The sequence below is a fragment of the Sturnira hondurensis genome, unplaced genomic scaffold (genome assembly GCF_014824575.4).
Source record: "Sturnira hondurensis isolate 20B ecotype Veracruz unplaced genomic scaffold, ASM1482457v3 Scaffold0022566, whole genome shotgun sequence".
Taxonomy (NCBI): domain Eukaryota; kingdom Metazoa; phylum Chordata; class Mammalia; order Chiroptera; family Phyllostomidae; genus Sturnira; species Sturnira hondurensis.
Genome location: NW_028095197.1, coordinates 19,553,866 through 19,578,916, shown reverse-complemented (window position 1 = coordinate 19,578,916; position 25,051 = coordinate 19,553,866). Strand labels below are relative to the sequence as shown.

The 25,051-nt window shown below is 45.5% G+C and overlaps 1 protein-coding gene across 1 annotated transcript in view; it reads left to right on the top strand.

Moving 5' to 3' along the window:
- SUSD1 (sushi domain containing 1) overlaps nt 1-25,051 on the top strand; it is a 100,081-nt gene that overhangs the window by 4,297 nt on the left and 70,733 nt on the right. Inside the window, exons 2-5 of the mRNA XM_037035814.1 lie at nt 8,063-8,176; nt 12,010-12,165; nt 19,651-19,803; nt 20,427-20,606. Coding sequence (XP_036891709.1) covers nt 8,063-8,176; nt 12,010-12,165; nt 19,651-19,803; nt 20,427-20,606 — 603 coding nt within the window. The remainder of the gene's footprint in view (nt 1-8,062; nt 8,177-12,009; nt 12,166-19,650; nt 19,804-20,426; nt 20,607-25,051) is intronic.

Genomic DNA, 25,051 nt, shown 5'->3' with positions numbered 1-25,051 from the left:
TGAAGCCCCAGCAACACCATGCCTGTGCCTCCGTATCGTATTGTATGGGACACATACGCACTTACTATTTCCATACGCAGTTCTGTTACTCTACACATGTCCACTAGTGCGATTGCTTACTGGACTAAGAGCTCTGCGTGAGTAGGGACTGTGGCTTGTATTAAGAACCCTGTATGGAATTAAGTGAAGACCATGCAGATGAGAACAGGCACAGCAATTTATTCCATAGCAGGAGAGTCAGCCACCATCACTTATGTTTGTCAGAGACTCGGGGAGGGGGGGGGCAGGGGAGCACAAAAGAGGGAAGGCCCTAGTTAGAACAAGAGGGAAGGCCCCAGTTGGAGGATGTTGGGTTTAGGGAGCTGGAGGCAGCAGGAGTCCTGTATGATTGGTTAGGGGAATGTATTTGGCTTTGTGTGATTGGCCCTAAATTGGAATGCTGGAGGTGGGGTGAGGGAGCAGAAACTAGGGAAGCTGGGTATTAGTAATTAAGCCCTGACCATTTGGGATTGATTGTTACAGAGGTTGTGGTTTGACTTTCCTGGACTGATTGCTATAGACTATGGGTCAGATTATTTTTACCTATGGTCTGGCCACCGTCCATTGGTATATTCAGTCTCTCACTAAATTACATTGAGTTGTTATCAAAGATGTTTCAGGGAGGAGAGAATGGGGGAACCAAAGTTAGATGGCCTGAGTGTGAGGGAAGTGTGAAAGCATAGTTGGTTGAGCAGGAGGGTGTTGGTTGGTGGCTGGGTGGGGTGTCGAGCCCTAAGGGAATAGAGAGGCTAGGAAGGGGAGGAATGGGTAGAACCAGTCAGTCCTGTTTATTACCCTTTCTCTGAGTGTGGGAGTGGCTGGGAGACTTGTTGGCTCAGGCCTGTCTGAGGTTTGGAAGGCCAGAAGGAGGATGGGCAGAGGTCTTGAGAATCTGGGAGCAATCAGTGGTGGAGAGGGCTGGGGAAGATGTTCTGGACACAGTGCACCTGACTTTACTAATCATGCATTTCATAGGCTTGGTCTTCACTCTGTTACCACGAGTCACAGCAGCATTTTCACTCTTTACAGTGGGGAAGAGGAGGAAAGAGGAAAAACAGAGGGAGTGAATGGCTTTGGAGTGATTTGCAGTTGCTCAAAGTAAGGGAACAGCATCAGAGCCCAGAAAGATCGCCACTGGGGCCTGTCTTCCACCTACAGAGAGTGGGCCCTGGGCACGTCCTCCATTTCTGGTCAAATCCTAAAATGGGTTCCTAAGGTCTCTGTAGCCTCAGATAGCAGATGGCCTATTGGCCTCAGCTCTGCAGAGGGGACAGAGTGAATGAAATGACAGACTTTTTAAAAAGTACGCAGCCTGCCCAAGAATGAGATAGCTTGTTAGTGGGTGACATGTGGGACAGGAACCTGGGGTGTGGCCTGAATATAGGGCTGCTTAGCTCAAAAGCATTGAAATGGGGGCACTTAATCTAGTGGGGGTTGGTTCCTGGTCTGGAGGTCAGGGTTGGGGGCCCTGTTAACAGAGTAAAGGGGTCCACTTGCCTTGATGCATCAAAGCCCAGTCAAACTCAAACGGGAGTTTGCAGCCAAGAAAGCAAGGGTTTATTAACTGAGGAAATAGCACCAAGCCCAGAGTCACAGGTAGACTAGTGCGCAAAGATCTGGCTTCCCGATGGCTTCCACGGGATGGGTTATATAGAGGAAAAGTCATGAATCACAGTGGCTGAAGGAGGTGGGGGCGTGCTCTCTACTGTTTGGTTGGGGCCAGGGTAGGGGGTAGTCAGCTGATCATTGTGACAGGTCCCCATGTCAGCCACGGCTGTGGCTCAGTCTGGTTTCACGAGGGTGTGGTCGGCTTTCATGGACCTGGGGGCTGAAACCCAGCTGAGGTCGAGATGTTATCTGCTTGACTGCCTGTCGGAAACTCAGTTTCTGTGGTTAACAGACTTCAGGCTTTGTTACGAAGACAGTGCGATACTGACCTGCATCTGACATGCTCAGGACTTAATGGTTAAGGAAGGGAGCGCGTGGACAGGGAAGAGAAAGGGTCGTGTTTAGGGAGTGGCATTTCTGCACCGTTACAGCTCCACTGCGAGTTGACCTCAGTCAAATGGGAAAGTGGACGGAAGTGGGCAAAAAGGCGGAAGGAAGCCAAGGGCCCCACAACTGTTTATGAGAGGAAAGGTTATGGGTTCTTGACGGGCAGCCATGGGTTGGGTTGGGCCTGGAAGGGAAATACGGGATGATCCACACTGCCCTGCAAGGGTTCCGTTGCTTGGAGGAATAGAGCGCTCTCTTGTCTTGGAGGATTCTAAAGTGTAGAGGCTACGTTTTTTTTTGCTCGTGTCTGTTAGGGATGCTGGAAAGGAGAGTATATGAGCCTCTCAGGTTCCTTCCCTCTCTGGAATTTGAGGCCGTCTCTTATGAGCAATGCACTTTTACATCATATTGTAGAAGACTGGAGATGCTTTCTTCTGAGTTTGGTGTCCCCTTTGTTTATTTCCTCAGGTCATTTCACGTTTCCACATATCTCTGTAAGTTTGGGATCCAGGATCTCACAAAGGTTGTGCTATGGACTTGCTGGTCGGATTGTGAGTGGCTGGGGACTAGATTAAGATTCAGACTTCAGCACCCCATTTGTGCTTTTGAACTACCTTCTTCCATTGGCAGTGGACAAAATCCCTTCATTGTATTGTCAAAGTCCACCTGCTGTTGTTTCAGGAGTGCCTTTAACTTGTTGCCTGGTATTGAAATTGGGAGCAAGAGGAGCTTGCTCAGGCTGACAGCCTCCATCCATCCGAGGCGTGGGTTTACATGGTGTGCGGTGGAGAGGAGGGTGGGGGGGTGAGCAGCGCTGAACCCCCAAGGAAGCTGCTGAACTTCCACCCTCTGAGTCAGGATGTGGGAAGGCAGGGAGTGATTACATCAAATAAGATATTATGGTCCCTAGACTGTCAGCCCCAGGAACAGGTAGGCATCTGTCCACACAAAAATGTTGCTTTTGGGGGGTTTTGCATCAGCGCAGTTTTTTTTTTTTATCACACTTTTCATTGGTTTCATCAGCTAGCTGATAGTTATTCATTAACAAAGGCTTGTCGAGTGGTCGTTACAATAATGTCTAACATGTCCCATTTGCTTTACGTGGTCTAACTCATTTTTTCTGATGCTCACAACCAGCAGACAAAGTAGGTTTGTCACTGTCCACACCTTACTGATTTGTAGGAAACCGAGGCACCGGGACAGCCCAGGATTGCACAGCCAGCACGTGGCCGGGCTAGGTCTGTAGCCCAGGTAACCTCTCTCCGCGCCCCTCTGACCAGTACCTGGCACTGCATCTTGTGCGACTTGTTTCTGACAATAATAACAATGTCTATGGGAAGAGATACGAATATTCACGTGAACGGTCTCAGTCCAGTGTTTTAGAGCTCCTACGACATTCATAATCCCCACCAGATCCTCGCAACACGACCTCCTTCTCACACTAAACTGGAGGACTGACGATCTAGGATCACAGAGCCAGGGAGCAAGAGGGAAGATGCCAACCTGGGTCTCATCCTCACTGTGCTGGGTGTGGCCCAAACTGTCTCAGTCCCCGAAGAGTGGAAAAGGGAAGTGAGTCGAGGGGGAGGCCCTGGCTGGGGATACAATAATAATAATACAATACTCGTCAGATGCTTCCTCCTTGATTTGGGAATACCCACTCTCCTGTTTCTCTGCCAGTGATTCTAGGCATCCCTGGGGGTGGGAGTCGGGGGGGGGGGTGTCCCTCACCTCTGCAGTAGTTCCCTCGCTCTCCTGAGCAGTCTGCTGAAGATGGAACTAGGTCATCCTTGACCTGGATGTGAAACTGTACAGACAAAAGTCCCCCTCAGGTTATAGCAAATGCCCAGAGACCTTTCTGCCAGCCTGGAGAGTTCCTCTCCCGGGATTATTCTCTCCCTCACACTGGCCCCAGTGCTGTGCCTTGAGTCAATCTGGACTTGGTGAAAGGCTTCTTCAGTTTTGCACTCCCCTTCCCCGGGGTCCTGTGGCTGAGCTGGACCCGTAGCACAACTCCCAGTGTGCTCCACCTGGGAGCTTGTTAGAAACGCAGGTTCGAGACCCTGCCCCACCGCTGCTGATCTGAATCTCTGGGGATTGATTCTGCTTTAACAGGCTCTCCAGGGAGGGCAACCCACCTTCTTGATTTGCACCAAAATGAGGGGTTTCCCAGGACACAGGACTTTCAGTATTAAAACTGAGACCTGTTGGCCACCCTATCTCCAGGTGATTCTTAACCTGGCTGCGGGTGGTTGAACAATGGACACTGTCTGTGGTCAGCAGCAGCCGCCTCCCCACTCCTACCTCCCTGTTCTCTATCTTTGGATTGGGATTGAGCTCCCTGCCCTTTTCTTCAGGACACGATTTTTTCCACAAGAGGCTACTTGGTCCTTCAAGCATTTAGTACTCAGAGGGCCGCCCCACAGGACCCTGCAGACTACACGCATTAGGGCTGAATGAGGAGCGCCAGCCGAGGCCTTTCTTTGGAAACCCCTTTTCCCTTCTGTGGGCCGTCTGAGACGTCTTCTGCAGCTGGGCGCACATCCCTGTTGCCAGCTCGAGGAGCAGACATTTACTGAGCCAGACACGCCATGCACTGTCCTTGGGGTGACACCTATGCTAAATCATCCTTAGTGGGTTGTTAAGACAGGTATCCTAAGGATGAAGTGTCAGAATGGTGGAGCGAAAGCGCTCCGGGGGCTGTTGAACCCTACTACTCAAATGTGTCCCCCCTGGGACCTGGGGAGAAATGTAACGCGAGTTAATGGGGCCCCACCCCAGACCCACTGGATCAGAGGGTGCAGTTTAACAGGACCCTCAGGTAGTTCGAATGCATTTTTAAAATCCGAGAAGTCCAAAGCCCTTGTTGTACAGAAGAAAAAAACTGAGACCCAGCGAGATTAAGTGATTTGCTAAAGGTCACACATGAATGGGACTCAGCTAGATTTGGGATCCAGTTCCTTCCCTCAAGTCCAGAGCTTGTCTCTGTACCTGGCTGCCTGCCTACAGGGCCACATTTTGTCTGTCTGGTTCTATCTATTGAATGAGCTTGAACTGAATTAAATTTATTTAAAAATGCTTTAGATTCAGTCCTTCGCTAATTCAGATGGGGCTTCCTTTAAGTTTTCTGAGAGGGCGATACTCCTTTGCTTCTTAATTTCTTGTGTGTGTTTATTGGATTCACTTAGCAGTTATATGAAGCAATCATTTTCCACATGATATAAGTTTCTGGAACTGGAGGTATATAAACGCCATCATCTTTATAAAGGCAAGCATTCTATATCAGGAAAAAAATCAAACATTTTACCATTTTTTGGTTGATTTTATTAGATGTTGTTTGTATCTATTGTTGTACTGCACACATGCACTAGAGAAAATGCTCGTCATTTCGTGGTTGACCAGAGCTGGATTTGTGAACTTGACCAAGGATCCATTATTTTAAAATTACTTCCAAAATTTGGGTTGTGTGTGATGGTGAATTGACAGTGTCCCTGTAGAACTGTTTTAAATGTCATGTGTAGCCCTGACTGGTGTGGCTCAGTGGATTGAATGCGAGCCTGTGAACTAGAGGGTTGCAGGTTCAATTCCCAGCCAGGGCGCATGCCTGGATTGTGGGCCAGGTCCCCAGTAGGGGGCACATGAGAGGCAACCACCCACTGATGTTGCCCTCTCTTTCTCCTACCCTTCCCCTCTCTAAAAATAAATAAAATCTTTAAAAAATACCATGTGTTAAAATGTCAAAATGCTTACATATATTTAACCCATATTGTTGAACATTTAGGTAAGGGGCTCAGTCTCACTTCAGCTTTGTCTGTTGCTCCTCTTATCGGGAGCATCTCTGGTCCATCCTCCCCACGTGGTAAAAGTCTGTCGGACGCCGGGGTTAGTGAGGGATCTGGGCATCCAGCTGCTCCTTAGACCTGTTTTCAAGCAGTGCCTTGAACTTTCAGGTCTATCCCCTCTCCTTGCCTTGTGAGTTACTCGGTGACCGCTGTTCCCGAGTCTTTCGGGGCTGGTTTTTAGTTCTTCCTCTTTCTCAGGCAATCCCCATGTGTCCACTTCTCCCATCTCCTGAAACATGTTGACACCCTCATCTGCTTTCATCTTCCCTCCTGGGAGTTCTACTTTCCTGGTCCTCGATAGCATTTGGGGGGATGGGGTGCAGTTGAGAGTATATTAATTCCGTGGTATGTAACTGGAAGTCTTTCATAGGTATTTTTAAAAAGGTTTTATGTATTTTTTGTTATAAGGCCCTTCTTATTCCTAAGTTTGTACATGTTCTTTTTTTCTTTGAAAACCCCTCACTTGAGTCTTGACTACTTTACTGGTCTTTATGATGTACTGACTTTGGGGACAGTTTTTTTAAAAAATGAATTTGAATATATTTTCTAACTTTTAACATTAAACATTTTTTTTACTAATTCCTAACCGCCCCATAAACCTTTATTTTTTCATCTTTTTTTAAGCTTCCTGCATTAAAGTTCTAGTTTTTACCCCCTTCTCCCCCCAGCTGCCTGCTTTTCTTTCTCTCTTTTAAAGCGTAAAGACATGTAAAACTCAAATTTTCTGAAGTAGGTAAGTTCTTATATTTGTTAGTAAGCATTTCAATTTCTGTATTCCCTTTTCCCAAGACTTATTTAGGAAAGTGTTCCATAGTTTTGAGTTGGTTTTCTTTTGGGGGCACTGGCTTAATGTTTTATTTTATAGTTTTACCGCATTAATACAGGTAGTCAGATATCAGAGAGTATGACTTAAACAATTTCTACTTTTACTTTATGGTCTAGGTATAATAAATTTTAAAAATGTTCCATGGTTAATTTGGTATTAGGAATAAGTAGAGGTTTGTCTCATTTCTGTATTATCGTTTCTTTAAAAAAATAAAGACATAAAGCAAGCCTGGTTAAGCGCACTGAGAAGTCCCCCGGTCTCCGCTGGGCCTGTGCCCGCAGCAGCCCGAGGGCTGCGTCTGCGTTGCCAGGGGAGCCGCGGGGCCAGGATGGAGATGAAATTCCATGCCGAAAGGTTCTCCTTGCCGGCCACTCCTGAAATTACAGATGCCAAGAGTGCAACACGATCCTCTCCAGCCTCTGCTAGAAATTCTTCTTTGATCTCGGGCCCTATAGCACCATCTGGTCACTTGGGTGTTTTAGAAGTTTTAGCTCCAAACACTTTTGCTGCTTATCTAAGTAGCTGGGATCTGGTCCTCCTGCTGGGACCCGGCTGTCTTCTCACTGACATTGGGAACTCATTCACTTTTTCCCTGAAAGGAAAACGGATAAGGCAAGAGAGAAGTTTTTCCCCCGCTCCATTTGCCCTTTGAGTTGTAGCAAGTAGGGCCACAGGTTGCTTTACGCAGCTGGTTAATAAAAACAGGTGGAATGTTTACACTGTATAAATAATGACACATGGGCGAGTGACATAGTCCCTGTTCTTGAGAAGCTCATTCATAATCCCAAGCTGGGAAGACACAGCTGGAATAGAATAGAATGACTCATTGACATGGTTGATAGGGGAATATACCGGTGTTAGGGGAGCACAGAGGAAGATACACTGAACTGTCTTCAAGAATGGACAAATGGGGAAGGCGTCAGGGAGAAGATGATGTTTAAATTGGGTCTTGAACTCGGAATAGGTGCCAGCTGGTCAGAGGTGGAGGGAGAAGCATTCGGATGGAAGGGAACATCGTGGCGATGGCACGGAGTATGAGTGGACAGCACGCATGGGGAAGACTAGGCGGCCTCCTGACCAGAGGACACCACATGTGGTTCGGACTTGGGGACAATGGAGCTGGAAAAGTTACCCTCAAGTCAGACGGCTAAGAGCCTCGATTTCCGGGTAGAGGAATCTGCCCTTGACTCTGTTCACAATGAGCAGTCGTTGTAGGGTTTTAAGGATGGCATCGGATCCTTTTTAATGGCGGTATTTCAGTTTTGGTTCTCTGTGATACATGTTTACTACCCAAACTGCGATTTGTCCGGAGGAGGTGATTGACATTCTCTTTTCCTGACGTGTACAATTTGTGATTCAGGTTTAGACATCTGTGCCACTTGCCACGAACATGCCACCTGCAAGCAACGGGAAGGGAAGAAGATGTGCATTTGCAAGTATGGATTTGTGGGCAATGGGCGGACTCAGTGTATCGGTGAGTTCCGAATCCTGCCTTACGTGATAAAGTTGAATGAACCAAGAAACAAGATTCTCTAGTGTATAAGATTTGATGTCCTTGGGGAGAAAACACTGTTTCCCTCCCTGTTTTTCTTTTCTTTTCTTTTATTATTTTTTAAAGATTGTATTTATTTATCTTTAGAGGGGAAGGGAGAGAGGGAGAGAAATATCAATGTATGGTTGCCTCACATGTGTCCCCTGCTGGGAACTGGCCTGCAACCCAGGCACGTGCCCTGACTGGTAATTGAACCGTGATCCTTTGGTTCCCAGGCCCACGCTCAATCCACTGAGCTACGCCAGCCAGGGCGTCCCCCCCTGTTTTTATTACAAGAAGTTTTGTCAATTTATAATAAGTCTTTGTTTTAGTGTTTGGACATCTCCTGTCTCTAGTGTTTCCAAGGAAGTATTCCTCTTGTTAGAGGTCATTGAACTTGAATCTCTGAAGATTCTTAGGTCTAACACAGATTTGAAATCTAATTTATCTTGAGCGGAACTGAGCGATTCAAGTCAATATTGAGTTTCTTAATTTCTCTGGTTGTTTGGATATAAAGCTACCTAAGTTAAAGGCACATGCCTGGGTTTCCGGCCAGGTCCCCAGAAGGGGGCGCGCGAGAGGCAACCACACATTGATGTTTCTCTCCCTCCCTTCCCTTCTCTCTAGAAATAAATAAATAAAAATCTTTAAAGATAAAGTATCATGAGTAAAAACAAAACACAATTGTCTGCTACACTTTTTGGCTAATTGATGCAGCACTGTTGCTTTGAGTCTTATGTCTACCAGAATCCACCCTCCAAATTTTTTTGTGGTTATGACCTTTTGGAGTCTTGGGTGACTTAGAAAATATAAAGACCTTTAGGCCAGAAGCATCTGAGATCATTTTTTGCCTCCTGGTACCTACCATGCCATGAGAGCCAGATAATATCCAGGTTCACGGCCAATCCAGAGGGAGGGAGAGTTTCACAGCAACTTTGTAATAACGAATGTTACTGTAATAACCAGTTCCTCCCAGCAACCTTGCCGTACACAGTAAAAACACTGATAGTTTTGCCAGGTTGTGGACTGCCAGTGCACATAACTTTGTTGTGATATCTTTTTTTTTTCAATCCTCACCCAAGGACATGTTTATTGATTTGAAAGAAAGAGAGAAACATTGATGTGACTAGAAACATCAGTTGGTTGATTCCTTTTGGTGTACGGGAGATGCTCCAACCAATTGAGGCTCCCCCGCCCCCCGCGCCCCCCCCCCCCGCCCCGCCACCAGGGCTCTTGTGATATCTTTGTGTTTTTTGTCTTCGTTAAAAACAACACCACCACGAGCTCAGTTTTGAGTTGAGAAAGCCACATTCTGCTTCACAGACACAAGCTCTCACAGTCACACACCGTTGCCAGTTCCCACAGGCTGGACTTGTGCTTTCTTTGCGTAGCTCTCTAGGATTCTGCCCATGACAGGTGTGGCTGCCCAGCAGTCGGAGGTTCCCGAGGGAACTTCTTTCGTCCCCCTCCCCCACTGATTGCTAGCAGGGGCTTGGCAATGCCTTTGGAATTGAGGACCATGGATAATCCATCCTTTCCTCCTCCCTCCCCAAATGAGGTCCTCCTCCCAGGAAAACTCCCTACCCCCTGGATTGCTTTTTGACTTCCGAACAATATAGACTTCTCCCAATGGAAGGAGGAGGCCTTATGAATTTATGTGCTGCTTGCTTCCAAACACTAGACACTGCACCTTCCAGTATGTGGCCTGCTGACACCACGCCACAGATCGCAGGTGAGGTTATACCTGTGCCAGAGGCGCTATGACATGGTTTTATGCCAGGGGACCTAACAATTGGGAAATCTGCTTCAAGCTCTTCTGGTGAAGTCTGCAATGGGGGAGAGAGAGACATGCCTCAGAGACAATGGCAGAAATGGTGAAGGACAGGAATGACCCATTCTGGGGGCAGCTGGACTTGTGTTTGAAAACCCCACGCAGTGCTCAGTCAGCTGGGCTGGACACTTGGCCTGGCTTTGACTCCTCTGTCTCTCTAAGTGCTCGGGCAGGCCTCACCATAGGCAGTTTCAATGATGAATCACGGCCCAGGTTCCATTAAATTTTAACAAAGGCAATATAAGAAAAATGGAAGAAAATACCAACATCAGATTTTTGGGGGGTTATTTTTATTTTCAAGGACATGTTTATTTATTTATTTTTAATTTTTTTTTTAAAAGATTTTATTTATTTATCTTTAGAGGGGAAGGGAAGGAGAGAGGAAGAGAAATATCAATGTATGGTTGCCTCTCATGCGTCCCCTGCTGGGAACTGGCTTGCAACCCAGGCACGTACCCTGACTGGGAATCGAACCTCGATCCTTTGGTTCGAAGGCCCACACTACATCCACTGAGCTACACCAGCCAGGGTGATATGTTTATTTCTTTTAGAGAAGAAGGGAGAGGAGAGGAACATCAGTGTACATTGATTGATTGCCTCCCACACATGCCCGAACCAGGGATTGAACCCACAGCCTGTTGGTGTACAGGACGGTCATCACACCACCTGAGCCATCAGCCAGGGCTTGGGGGAGCCCTTTCCAGTTAGCAGGGATTGAGTGCTATTGTGAGAGGCAACAGAATTGCTTCAAGGAACCAATGCTGTAATACATAACCAACAAATGGGAAAAACGTGATTCATAAGTTAATGGTTCCACCCCCCCTCCACCTCAAAAACCAAAAACTTCAACCCACCACCTGGATAGAACAGCTCTAAAAAGATGCATAAAAAATTGATCGCAGGAATTTCCTTTGATGGTGGAGGCTAGGCGAGAATTTGGCCACTGCCTGTTTTTGTAAATAGAATTTTATTAGACCACGGCATTGCTCTTTAAAAAGAAAAAAGATTTTATATATTTATTTTTAGAGAGAGGGGAAGGAAGAAAGAGCAAAATGGCATTCAATACATGGTTGCCTCTCAAGCACCCCCTACTGGGGACCTGGCCCCCAACCCAGGCATGTGCCCTGACTAGGAATCGAATCAGCGACCCTTTGGTTTGTGAGTTGGCGCTCAATCCACTGAGCCACACCAGCCAGGGCAGCAGTGCTCTTTTTTAAGCCTATTATCGTCTGTGGCTGTTGGGGGCTACAAAAGCCTTATTCTAGCTGTGATAACCAGAGACCTATGGCTGGCCCTTCACAGCAAAAGTCTGCTGACTCCTGGGCCTGACGATGGGGGGAGGGGGGGTGTTACTTTCATTTTGCATCTCTATCCAATTGTTGAATTAAAAATACTCAGGGCCAGCCTCTGTGGACTCATCAAGCAGTCCATGTCCCGGTCCCGCCTCACCGGGTGATAATATTATTCACGTGGGCCATCGAGGAGCCGTTCCTGCCGCCGTATCAGCCCTGCTCCCGGATGAGGCTTAAGCGCTGGTGCCATAGTTTCCCGGTGACCCAGAAGTAGCAATTTTCCCAGTTAATCACCACGTGGAAAACCGTCCTCCTCTGGCTTCCATGAAAAACAGCAAGAAGGATAGCTGAGCCGGAAGAGTGGGATTTCTGCGGGTTAGGTCCCCCCAGGCCCATGATAAGCCCTTTCCAAATGTGGGAAAGTTCAGGAAGAGTCGCCTGCTCCCAGTCTTCAAATACGGTGGCTTTGCAGCTGGAGAGGCCGGGTTTCTCTCTGGCGTCACACCCGCCACGCCCGAAACCCCGAGGGGCACGGTGGCGGGAAGGGGGCCCAGGAAACAGGTCACAGAATGTCGGCTGCAGGGCGGGGGGGACGGCGGGGGTCGACCCCGCGCGGGCTGACCTGTCCAGGCCCTGTGTCCGTGTGTCCGCAGATAAAAACGAGTGCCAGCTGGGGGCCGCGGTGGTCTGCGGGGACCACACGTCCTGCCACAACACGCTCGGAGGCTTTTATTGCATTTGCCTCGAAGGATATCGAGCCACAAACAACAACAAGACATTCATCCCCAACGACGGCACCTTTTGCGCAGGTACCGGCGGAGGGGGCGCCGTGATGGCTACCTGGTGGGGTGGGGGGCGCGTCTGGGGGTGCGGGGGTGGGGGCCGGGCCGGTGTGGGCAGGGTGTGATTCTCCTGTAAGAATATCTATGCGGGAGAATCGGACATGGCCTGAGCATTAGTTACTATTGGAGAATTATGGTTAATGTTGTTAAATGGGATGACGGTACTGAGGTATTTAGGAAAATAGTCCTATTTTGAGGTATGTAGGGGTGTTATTACGAAGTATCCAGTGTTACTGTATCTGTAAAGCACTTTAAATGGCAAAATGTGAACAGTTGTTGAATCTTAGGGGTGTGGGTCTATGGGGGTTCACTGTAATATTCTCTTCTTTGTTCTGCGTGTTTGGTCATTTTTATAGCAAATAGCAAGGAGGGATTCTCAGAGACGGTGGGCCGTCTGTAGGTTCCTGGAAATGGTGGGGTGTTTGTTCTGGGGGTGACCAGCACTCCCCAGCTCTGGGCCTACTGCCCACTAAGTTCCCCTGGGGCCGGGCACTGTGAAGTGGGCTCTGGGAGTCTGAGAGCCACTCTTGTTAGAGAGGAGGGTTCACCTCCCTCAAGGAATAAGCTGAGTGACGAGTGTCACTTTTCTGACCATGGTAGCTTAAAGGGTCAGATTTCTGGGCATATGTTGATTGAAATCAAGGGGTGGGCAAAACCCTCCTCATTTTCAGTGGCCCCTGCACTGTCTGAACTCTGCTTGCAGCCATGATAATATAGCTCTTGGTTTTCTTAGAAAATCTTTGAACACTAATGAAGAGGAAAGGCAGGAAGAGACTGCTGATTCTCAGATGGGTTTATACAGACTTAATGACTCTGCTTAAAAGCTTTGCTGTATTTAAAGGTTTTCAGGGAAAAGAAAGGGAGAGGAGAACATGGTCTGTCTTCTTACGCAGCAAGACGCTCTGCTTCCTTCTCCCTCCTGACCTGCACCGCGGTTCAGGCCCCTCCGCAGGTCCACTTGATTTATTCTTGGCACGCATGAGCACATCCCTTCCAAGAAGACATTTTATAATAATACCCTGTTGTTTTAGACAGCAAATTACTTGCCATACAATTGCAGAAGTACAATGCCGCAGGATTAAATTAGGTAATTTTTTTAAAGATACCATTTTTAAAAAAGCCTTACGAGAAGATGATCTGATGTTCAGTTCACTCAGTACATATTCCCCCTGCCCTTCTGTGCTTGTGGTGCGGACACAGAAGGCGATGCAGACAGTCAGTTTCAGAATGAAGTGTTAGTGGTAGGTCAGCAGAGGGGGCTTATGGGAACCCAGAATCCGCAGGGCACCTACCTTGGGAGTGGGAAAGGGGTCGGGGAACTTTCTGGAGGACGTGATACCTGGAATTGTGTTTTCGAGGCTGTGGGAGTTTTCTAGGGAACAGTTTATCATGATGTCACTGTAGTTTTCAAGGATGCATTCTCCTTTTCAAGAGCTAGAATGAAGAAAAAAGTTTGCACAAGGGTCCCCCTATTAGATGTCTGCCTGATAAGAACCAATCTTTCTGGAATAAAATCCTGATCTGGGCCTTGCTTCTATTTATTGTACTTGTAATTATTTAGTGACCTTTTCTTTTTTTAAAAAAAAATTGAGAAGTAGTTTACATGCCATAACATTTACCCTTTTGAAATACACAGTTCCGTGGTTTTTAGTGTATTCACAAAGTCGAGCAGCAGTCACCACTATCAGATGTTAGAACATCTCCATTCCCCCAGCAAGAAGCCCCACGTCCATTGGCGATCATTCATTCCCATGACCTTTCCTCTGGAGATCTCCCTCTCTCACTTTGTGAAAGCTGAGGGATTACTTTGCTTGATGATACTGAGTTTTTGTTTTTGTTTTTCAAAATCATGGTTGCCACAGAACCATCAGCGGACTTGAGCTGCGGCCAAATCCACTGAGCCACACCAGCCAGGGCTTGAGTATCTATTTTCTTTTCTTTTTTTTTTTTTTTAAGATTTTATTTATTTATTTATCTTTAGAGGGGAAGGAGAGAGGGAGAGAAACATCAATGTATGGTTGCCTTTTGTGCGTCCCCTGCTGGGAGTTGGCCTGCAGGGAACCGGCCTGCAACCCAGGCATGTCCCCTGACAGGGAATCGAACCGCGATCGTGTGGTTCACAGGCGCACACTCAATCCACTGAGCTATGTCAGCCAGGGCTTCATTTTAAATGAAATATCCAGAATTTATTATTTGGCTGTACTATGCTACTTAACTGATTTTCCTTATTGTGAAGTTTCTCTAGGGTTGGTTTTTTAAAAAAAATTTTTGCTATTGTAAGAAATGCTGTCAGGTACATCTTAGAGCCTTACGAATAATGATCTTCTTTTACACATTTGGAAAAAATGGTCTCCGTGTCAAAGGTACACATTTTGACACATAGTGTCCAACCGTCTTCCAGAAAGTTCATAGCAGTATTCTCCCTGACTACTCATTTCATGAAAGTGTGCGGTTCTTCACATCCTTGCCAACACTGGATGGTGTTAATAAATGATGTGAGTGTAACAATCCTGACTTTAAATGGGTGTGTGTGTTTTCCTCTACTGTGGCTTAGCTGCATTTGGCATTTGAGGAAGGAAGGTGGCAGGAAAAAAATTTACTCTCCAAGTTGTGGAGGATTAATTTTTGTCTCATCGTACTTTGGTGGAGTTGGGAGGATCTAGTTCATAAGCAGCAATAGGGAGAAAAGTTGGCCCTGCGAGCATTTTCGTGAGCTTGAAAGTTCTTAAATGTACTTTTCTTGTCGGGTCTATTCTAAGTCTTCACATTTTAAAGACTTCTCAAGACAAGGGCTGGTGTTTAATGGGGTATTCACAGGTAGCTTCTTTTTAAACTTTGGTCTCCTTGGCCTTCCTGTTCCAGTGCACAGTCCCCCAGATGGTCTTTCTGTTTCTGCCTCAGGGCATTCAGGTCCAGTGGAACGAGGCAGGTGGCCACACCCCAGGCCCCCGGCAGCGTTGCTCACGGCCACGCTGAGGCTCAGGTATGAAGGAGTGGCTTGTGCCCTAGGGAGAGATGAGTCAGTAGAGAGACTCATTGGTCTCTCTGTTAGTGTTAGCTAACACTAATGTTAGTGAGAATGTTAGTGTTAGCTAACATTCTCAGGACCCATGGTCTGCCAGACGCTGGGCTAAGTGCTTTCCACATGTTTCATTTAATCCCCACCAAAAAACCCTGCTATTATTAGCTACATTTTGCAGAAGTGGTTTAGAAGGGTTAAGGAACAGACATCAGTATATCTAGTAAGTAGCAGAATCAGTTCTCAAACCTGGGTCCTCCTGACTTTCAAATCCATGCTGTTTGTTGAAAGGGCTAAATGTAGAACACCCGGCCCCTGGGGCCAGGTCAGAGTGTCCTGCTCAGGTTAGCTACTTTCTAGCAAAAAATTGCTCTGGCTGCGAATAAAATTTAATAATTCAATGTGTTGAATAGGACACAGGGAATTTCCCCCCCTTGATTAGTTAAGTATGTTAATAAGGTTGCTGAGAGCATTTTTTCCTTCACAATCAAATGTGTGTAACCTTGGAGACCCCATGGAATTTACCAGTATGTGGAGAAGTTGTTCCTATAAGCTTAATGGGTTTATCCAGCTCAGATGCTGGAATGGGTTAGAAAAGGGACGGTTTGCGAGCCTAAGAGGTAGCAGGAGATTGAAAGTCAAAGTCGTGTCATACTCATCACTTCAATGAGACACAGTAGATGGATTTAGACGTCATTAAGGCAACTGATGATGCCTCTGACACTCTCTGTGGATGGGGAGTTATCGATTGGATGCTCGTGCAATTAGATTTTCATGGGAGGGACAGCGGGCGTAGTGGTCGAGAACGTGGTCTCCTAAGCCAGACACCCGGCTTCCGATCCTGGCGTCCCACTTCTCACCTTTGTGACTTCCGTCCAGTTATCTAACCACTCTGTGCTTGGGGGCAGAGTCATAGCCTCTGCCTCCTAGGTTATTCTGAGGACAAAATGAGAGAGAAATAACCAGCCATGAATAACGAGGGTTTAGAACAGTGCCCAGTGTGTGCAAGATGCTGTGCAGAAGTAGTTATTAACAATCTTTGTGACAGTTGTTTTTATTAGGTTGTTGAATGAACACACAGCTAACTGATATGGACTGTGTGACCCATGCAGAACTGATCAGTATCTAGAAACTTTAAGTATTTTCCGGACCACTGCTGCGTAGCCACACTTTTTGCCCTGGAGTTACTTGTCCTGCTCAGTTTTAGAACTCTACTGACAACACCACCACTAGTTCCCACAGTCTTTTCAGGAGTCTGGAGCAGGTGGACAGGCTGTGTCAAAGCTATACACACATATTTTACACATTGCTCAGTGAGACAAAGCTTTTATCAAGATTTTTACACGGATGGATCAAATCTAGAAGCACATGCATTCTGCCGTGTTGAAAGCGTCTCTGAATGGAGATCAGAGATGGTGGTCCTAGACCGAGATCTCATTTCTTTTCCGCTGTCTTTGTTTTGAGCATCCTTTCCTAATAATTGCCCAAAGCGTCATGATTTTACTGTCAGCAATTGTTTAACCTTCGGTTTTACCCGGTTTCGTTGCTCAACCCTCTTTGCTGGGTTTAATTACGTCTTCCGCTTGCCATTATTTATTCTGACGTTTTTCACTGGCTTCAGTGTTTTCTGGAAATCTTTTTTCAGAAAAGAAATGTCAGCAGTAAGCGTTCCGAGACCATTCACATTCTGAAAGGTCATTCCTTTGTTTACACAGAGCACGATGTTTTGCCTCGTTTTTCTTAGAACTCTGTCTGCATCCCTCCCTGGCTGCCTAGCCGTCCGTGTGTGATACAGACAGACAGCCCAGGTCAGACGGGTTCTCTCTTCCTCATCGATTGCTACCCCTTTCTCTCAGGGGCTTTATAAAAGTTCCCCTTATTCCATGAAGTTCAGAATGACTTTCATTTTTCAGTATTCATGCCTGTCCCTGGTAACGGCTACTTGGATTTAAAAACATAAGCTGAGGGGTTTCTTAATATTAATTGTTGTGCATTTACTCTATTCTCTCCTGCAGTTCCTCTAAAATGAACACGGATGGTTGCCAAGTGGAATGAGGATGGGAAAAAAGAGTATAATGTAAAAAGTGTAATCTAAAAAAAGTAAATGGATATTGAGTATTTGGGATTGGTCCTCATATCACTTTTTGTCCTATATTCTGTCTCATATAACTTCTTCTTCATGTGCTTTTGGAGAACTCCTCGAGTTGGAGTCTGCACGTCTATTTTTCAGCATTGGTTGATTATTATCGGTCCTATTATTCACTGTCTCTTTTGATTAGGTTTTTATTTTTGGCACTCATATTTTGTTTTTAATGTAAAAGGCCTCTTGTTTTTTAATTACTAGTTTTCTATTAATCTTGTTTGGGCTTCTGTGTCTCTTTATATGTCAAAACTGTCTTAATTAGCTCTGGCTGGTGTGGCTCAATGGATTGAGCGCTGCCCTGAGAACTGAAGGATCACCAACTTGATTCTCAGACGGGGCATGTGCCTGGGTTGCGGGCCAGGTCTCCCACTAGGGACACGCAAAAGGCAACTGATGGACTGATTTTTCTCTGCCTTTCTTTCTCCCTCACTTCCCCTTTCTCTAAAAATGAATAAAATCTCCTTTTAGAAACTGTCTTAATTATCTATTACTACATGGCTCTAATCTCCCCCCACCCCCACCCTCTTAAATTTAGTGGCTTAAAACAGCAATTATTTGTCACAATTCCGTGGCTGGGTAGCTTTGTCATTTGTACTCATACATCCAGCTGGGGCTGGGTGGGGCTGGCAGGTCCAAGAAGGCCCCTTTCACATGTCTAGGCCCCGATGCAGATGAACATCCAGGCACGTGAGTTCTCCACGGGGCCTCTCTCTTCACGTGGGGTTTCATCTTTTCGGGCCTCTGTCCCAAGTCCCAAGCCTGGATTTCCTTTGAGCATGGCCACCACCAACCGGCATCTAAGAGACAGAAAGAGGAAGCTTCTAGGTGTCTTCAAAGTCAGCTCCAAATTGCAGAGAATTGTTAAGAATTAATGAATAAACAAAACTAAAATAAAAAGTTTTCGATTAAAAAAAAAAGTCAGCTCCAGAGCAGGCACAGTGTTACTTCTGCCCCATTCCATTGGCCGATGCGAGGGCCAAACCCAGCCCAAGGGGAGTGGGGGTGGATTCCACTCTTAACAGGAGTGGCACGCGAGAAGGGGAGAGGAAGAATTGTTGCCAGCCACCTTTGAAGACAGTCCCCCACAAAGAGTTCCCCAAAGTTAGCTGCACTACAAGTGCAGGTTACTCAGAATGGGTAGCTTGTGTGGGCTCCTTCAGCGACTGAGTGAAGTACCACCCAAGCAAAGATCAGTGATTGACGAGGTTTTCATTGGTCCAAGACCAGAAGCAAAGCAAAGCAAAGCAAAACAAAAACCCCAAAACAAAAAAAAAATAATAAAAACAAAGAAAAAGGACAAAATAGTGAACTTCAATGAAATTATGTTAAATTTAAAAGGCTAGAGATCATTTTCTTCCTTCTTTTATGAAATTATGGTGTTAGTAATTTTTTTGGAAAAAAAGTTTTTAGCTGGCAAAATGGAATATTGGCCACCTTTGGCGGCCCTTCCAAAATCCCTGGTCTTTGAAATCCCAGGGTCTGGGAGCAGCCAGACTTTCTGCAGTTGCTCTGCGCCCTGTGCAAGTCCCACGGAGGTCCCCGCACCAAGTCCTGGGATACGCCCCACTTCACTTAAGGTACTTTTATTCTCCGAGTGAAATGGGTGGGGGTGGCTCTAAGTTTCATTGCCTAAGCCAGTTGGGGGGTGAGGGGCTGCTAACTAGCCGAGAGGGTTCTTTTTCAGACTCTGAGTTAGTGTGCGTTCTTCTTGGGTTCTTCCCTGCTACTTCTCATCATTTTTAGTCGAGGGGAAAGGTCTGCCAAGCAGCACGTCTTACCCTTCTTGAAGCCTGTTTGAAGCCCTTGTTTTCTTGCTAAAACTAGTAAGACCCTTCTGAATGATCCCCTTACTACCTGTCTCGCCATCCTATGTTCATTTTTGAAAGCATTATTCACTCTTGTCTAAATTGTTTTGTATTTGGAGTTCTTCAGATATTTTTAGCGTGAAGTGGAGGCCATCCTTACTTTATAGTAATGGAATTTTTCCAGCATCCTTTTTTGGTTCGTCTAATTCAGTGTCAGAGAGTTGGTGATGGTTGTTGGCTTTTATAAATCCCCATAACACGGTCACAAGTACTCACTGAGCACCTCTTACTGAAGGGTATACGAGAAGACCCATTAGGGACTGAACTAAATTCATGATACAATTGCAAATAAAGGCACCCATTTGTAAGTAAAGACTGAGGATGTGAAAAATGGCTGTCATAATGTTGTATCCCCCCACCCACACACACATTTTTCCCCCTTTTCTGTGTTTTCTCTCCCTCTTATGTTTGGGATGGGTCTCCAGACATAGACGAGTGTGAGGTTTCCGGCCTGTGTAGGCGAGGAGGACGGTGTGTGAACACGCACGGGAGCTTTGAATGCTACTGTATGGATGGATACTTGCCAAAGAGTGGGCCCGAGCCCTTCCACCCGACCAGAGATGCCACGGCATGCACAGGTGGGTTTCTGCTGAAGAGTGCAGCCGGGAACAGTGAGCTGCGGCTGGTGGTGACACTCTCTCGCCCTGAGCCTATGTCTGTGGGTCTGTGTTGGGGATCATTAGTTCCTTTGCACATTTATTCCATCTGTGAAATAAATGACAACATAATCAAGATGGACGGGACTATATTAAAAAGCTAAAATTAGTAAGCTTGAGGGATTTCTAGCAGTTCACAGATACTCCGATATTAATCGTTATGTGAGCTTGTAAACCCAGCTGATCTGGTGAGGACCAGCTTCTCAAAAGGGACCCTGAAAATTATAAAGGCATATATGTTTCAAGGGACTTTGCAATGCAGCTTTTTCACTGCATTGGACTAAGCGTCTCTTTAGTTAGTGTAAGTTAGTGAAAGTCGGCCAAATTCTTTCAGCTTTGCACATGTATAGCTGCTATTACTGATAGAAAGCCAGAAGATGGAATACAGGTAGACATTGGAAATGTGCCCAGAAGTCATGTGAAAATGGACCATTCTATTTAAAACATGGCTGGGGTCTGTGCGTGTAGGCAAGGGGAGAGAGAGATTCCGAATTTTGAAAATTCATATTCACACGGTAATGAGTTCAACATTAATTTATTTTCAGAAATAGACTGTGGCACCCCTCCCGAGGTCCCAGATGCCTATATCATAGGCAATTATACTTCCACGTTTGGCAGCCAGGTTCGTTACACTTGCAAAGAAGGATTTTTCGGTGGCCCGGAAGATACAGTTTCAAGCTGCACAGCCTCGGGCACATGGGAGTCCCCCAGATTAAATTGCCAAGGTGAGTTTTCAAAAGGTTCAGGTTCACAGTTTATACCATGTTGAGATTTTCATATTTATCTCTTAAATTTCTTTTGGGGGTGGTGAATGAATTAAATAAACCCATTTTTTCCCTAATAGGTTTTCAGTTGATTCTATCATCTACAAATAATGATAGTTCCATCTTTCGTTTCTCAACACTTAATAAAAGTTATGTTTTTCTCTTGATCGATCACTTGGCTGGTGCTTTCCAGAACAAACATTTAAATAGCAGTGCTGACTTTGAATATTCTTGTCTTATTCCCGACTTTCATGGCAATGGTTTCAGGGTTTCATTATTCATTCATGAACTTGGCTTTCGATGTTATATATATATCTACTTGTGTTCTTATGTACACTGCCACAGCACCAAGTGCCTGGCGCTGTTCTCAGCACTTATGTATTGACTCATTCAGTCCTGACAGGGTCCGCGCGAGAAAACTGAGGTGCGCAGACGTTACTTTGTTCAAGGTCGTCCGAAGAGTGGTGCGGGCATTCTCGTTTCAGAGGTTGTGTTCTTCATCACATTGGCGCACTGCTTCTATTTTTATGATCAGGTTGGGTTTTGGTTTGTTTTCTCTTTTTGAAATTATAGAGTTAGTCGTTGTTTGGGAAAAAAGTCCTCTTTTAAGAAATTAAATGTATTGGGGTGACATTGGTTAACATGATTATGTAGGTTTGCAGTGTACATGTCTGTGGTACACGACCTGTCTATTGCATTATGTGTCCACCATCCAAAGTCAGATCATCTCCCATCACCATGTATTTGGCTTCCTTTACCCTTCCCCGCCCCCACGCTCCTTCGCCGCCGTAGCTTCCACTGTGTTGTCTGTGCCTTTGAGTTTGTTTAACATCCTACGTATGAGTGAAGTCATATGCTTCTTAGCTCTTTCCAACTGACTTATTTCACTTAGCGTGATATTCTCAAGGTCCAGCCATGTCGTTGCAAATGCCAGTGTTGCATCTTTTCTTATGGCCGAGAAGTAGTCCACTGTGTGTATGCACCTCATACTCTTTATCCAGTTCTCTGTGCAGGAAACAGTTTGGTTGCTTCCAGGTCTTGGCCATTGGAGTTGTTTTCTACTTTTGGCTTTTTCCCTCTTCGCTTATTACCATATTTACTAGTTTTTGCTTATATATACATAAACTAAAGGAAGCATTCATTTGTTCTCATTTTACTAGGGCTTTTAAAAATCAGAAATGTTATTTTTTACATGTCTTTCAGGCATGTATTAAGGTGATTGTATATATTTTCTCTCCTTTTAAGCAGTCATACGAGGAGTTATGTGATTAGATCTCTTGAATGATCCATAGTAACTGCTGGAATGGGTTCTTCTGGTTTTTTTTGTGTTTTATTTTTTTAATGTAGATTATATTTGTGAAATTTTACTTAGAATTCTTATACTGATATTCATAAATGAGATTAGGCTATTTTCTATTCTTTGTCATCTATATGGGTTTCGTATTAAGGTTATTCTGAATTAAAAAAAGAATGTGAGAGAATTTCTTTCTTTTCCTTTTCTCTAAAATAATATGAATAGAATTTTAAAAGATTTGGGAGATTTCGTCTGAAAAACTACCTGGATGTGGTACTTTTGGAGAGGTAGCCAATTTTTTTTTTGAAATTTATAAATTCTACACTTAATAGCCATTTAAGTTTTGTAATCCTTTTTTTGGCATTCATTTGGATAATTTACATATTCTTAAAAATCATCTATTTTATCCAGATTTTTGAATTTACTTGTAGAGAGAAATATAAAGCACTCATGCTTTTAATTTTTTATGAAGTTCTATTTCTTTATCATTATTTATAATAGTGAAATATTGGAAATAATCCCAAACGTTTATCAATAGGAGATTGGTTAAATAAATTACGGCACATACATAACACGGAATATTAGATAGTCAATAAAAGTTACATTGAAAAAGAATATTTCTCGACACAGGTAAGTGTTCATAGTATATTGCTGAGTTGAAAGTATGGATGATACTATCTGACTTTGGAAGTACTTCAGGGAGGCTCACGAAGCAGCGTAGAGAGCTGTACACCGAAACGTTAGCAGTGGTCATTGTCACTGGGAGGGGTCCTGGAAGGGTTTTATATTTTATATACTTTCTGTATTGAAGGGGTTTTTAACATATAACAAAGCTGTTTCCATTTTTTGAACGAAGGAGAAAAAAAAACTCGGTTTTCATTGAATTTGTTGTATAACTAAGAAACCTCAGCGATGTGCTTGGCTGAGTTAATCCTTTTGCTATTCTGATTTATGACTTCCAACTCTAAACACATTTCAATAGTTAATTATTCTCCCAGGGGCTAAGAAGTTCTAAAAGTATATTTTCGTTCTAACATTATCTTTCAGTGGATCGGTTAGAATTCAGAAGTTAGATCACAATGTGTCGTAACGTATTTCAGAGAACTCCCTGAGGATTGACATAGGAAACCCCATCGATGACAGTTTGTATGACTTGGAAAATTGGATTTCCCTCCGGATTTCTGGACTGAGAGTGGTGAAGGTTAGAGAGTGCATGTTATGCCCCCCAGAGACCTGCTGTTTCGAAGATCTTCACTTCTTTCTTCCCTCCTCTAATAACTGCTCTGTGCCTGCTGACACCCGCCTCCACCTCCCGCACGGCACCACATGGCCACCGCTTCCCAGGGCTGTGCCTGCTCCTCTCAAAAGCACACCCCTTCTTATTTATCCTTCCGTCTTCTTTGGGCCTCCAGAATCTGGGCTGTGTGCCAGCCAGCACTGTATTTTTAGCTCAGAGTTATAAAGCCACAGGAATTGGGAATTCCACGAAGAACACAAGCAAACTGTGAACTTGGATGCTGCGGAGGGGCAGGTCCGTGTGAAGGGAGCAGCTGTGAGTTTCAGATGGCAACGCGTGTTAGGACAGACTTCCCCGCCAGCGGAGGTACTGTTCACGTTCTTCCAGTTACCGTCACCTTGATGGCTCTGCTGGGGGCCTGTGACGTGGGCGCCCCAACTCTGCGGGCCTCAGAGCTGGAAGCAGGGCCGAAAGGCTGCTGCAGTCCCCTCTCCCGACGACGTAGGTAGGACTTTGCAGAAGTATCAGCCACACGTTTCCATCAACCCTCTGGAAAACATAGTATCTCTACCTCGCATTTCCTATTATCTTGTTATTGTTATTATTGTTTTTTTTTAATTTTCACAAAAGATGCAAGTTACAAGTTTTAGAAAATTTAACCAAGCCAGGAGCAAGGTGAGGGAATCACTTGAACATTGTTATCGTCAACAACTGACCCAGAGTCCGGGTCTTATGTTGTGTAGGGCAGGTCCTGTGACTGAGAAAGCCTGGTGTCTGGGAGGAGAGAAAAGGCAGCCCCTATTACAGAAGGGTGAGCACCGGCGTTTCTGGGAGAAGAGAGGCACAGACTGAGAGAGTTCCGATGGGGACATGGGGTGGTCACCTGGAAGAGGGGCCGTTTGCCTCCTGGGTGAGAGTTCAGTGAGGAGGAGCGGTTTGCAGTGTGGGCACACCGGTGGGCCGATTCCAGGAACGTCTGCTTTCTGGATATGCTCTCCTGCCGGATGGGGCTGTAACTTCCTTTGCAGCTGGGGATTCTTATCAGCGGTGTGACTCATGTGACCGTCCCTGTCAGAATCCACTTCGACACCTGCCTCCTCTGCCCATTCTCCCCACGGCAGCCAGAACAAAACCTCTCGAAACATAAATTGGATTATCTTCTCTCCTTGCTTAAAACCCATCTAAAAACATTGAAATGGCTCCTAACCATGACCATGGAAGCCAACAGGGGTTCAGCCTTTTTGGCTTCTCCACCGGGTCCATCTCCCATCACTCTCAACCGACACTTCGAGCTCTTCCTAGCTGTATGTGATTTCCCCTCTACTTGAAATGCTTACCAACCCCCTTAAAAACTGTTTTATTGTGGTTGAATACACATAGTGTAACACTGTAGCTAGTTAGAAGTGTGCAGTTCAGTGGCAGTAAGGGCATTCACAGTGTTGGGCAGCGATGGCCAGTACCCACTTTCAGAATGTTTGTGTCACCCTGAACAAAACTCCGTGCTGCTCGTTAAATACGTATCATGGTTCCTGTCTCCCTCTAGCCCCTGGTGATTTCTATTCTACTCCTTGTCTCCATGAATTTATAGCTCAGGTACCTTGTATATGGGGACTCATACAATATGTCTGGTTTATTCGGCTTACCGTTGTCTTCGGGGTTCATTCCTTTTTAAGGCTGAACGATGTTCTGTTGTACATTCTGTTTGTTCCTTCATCTGTTGATGCAGTCTCTCTGTTCTTGGCATCCTTCACATCTTTCAGTTTTCAGCCCACATGTTACCTCTGACATTGTTCTCTTTCTTAGTATGCAGGGTGTAAGCGTATTACAATTGTTTTTGTGGTTTATATCCATCGCCCGTACATGTGGACTGGGCAT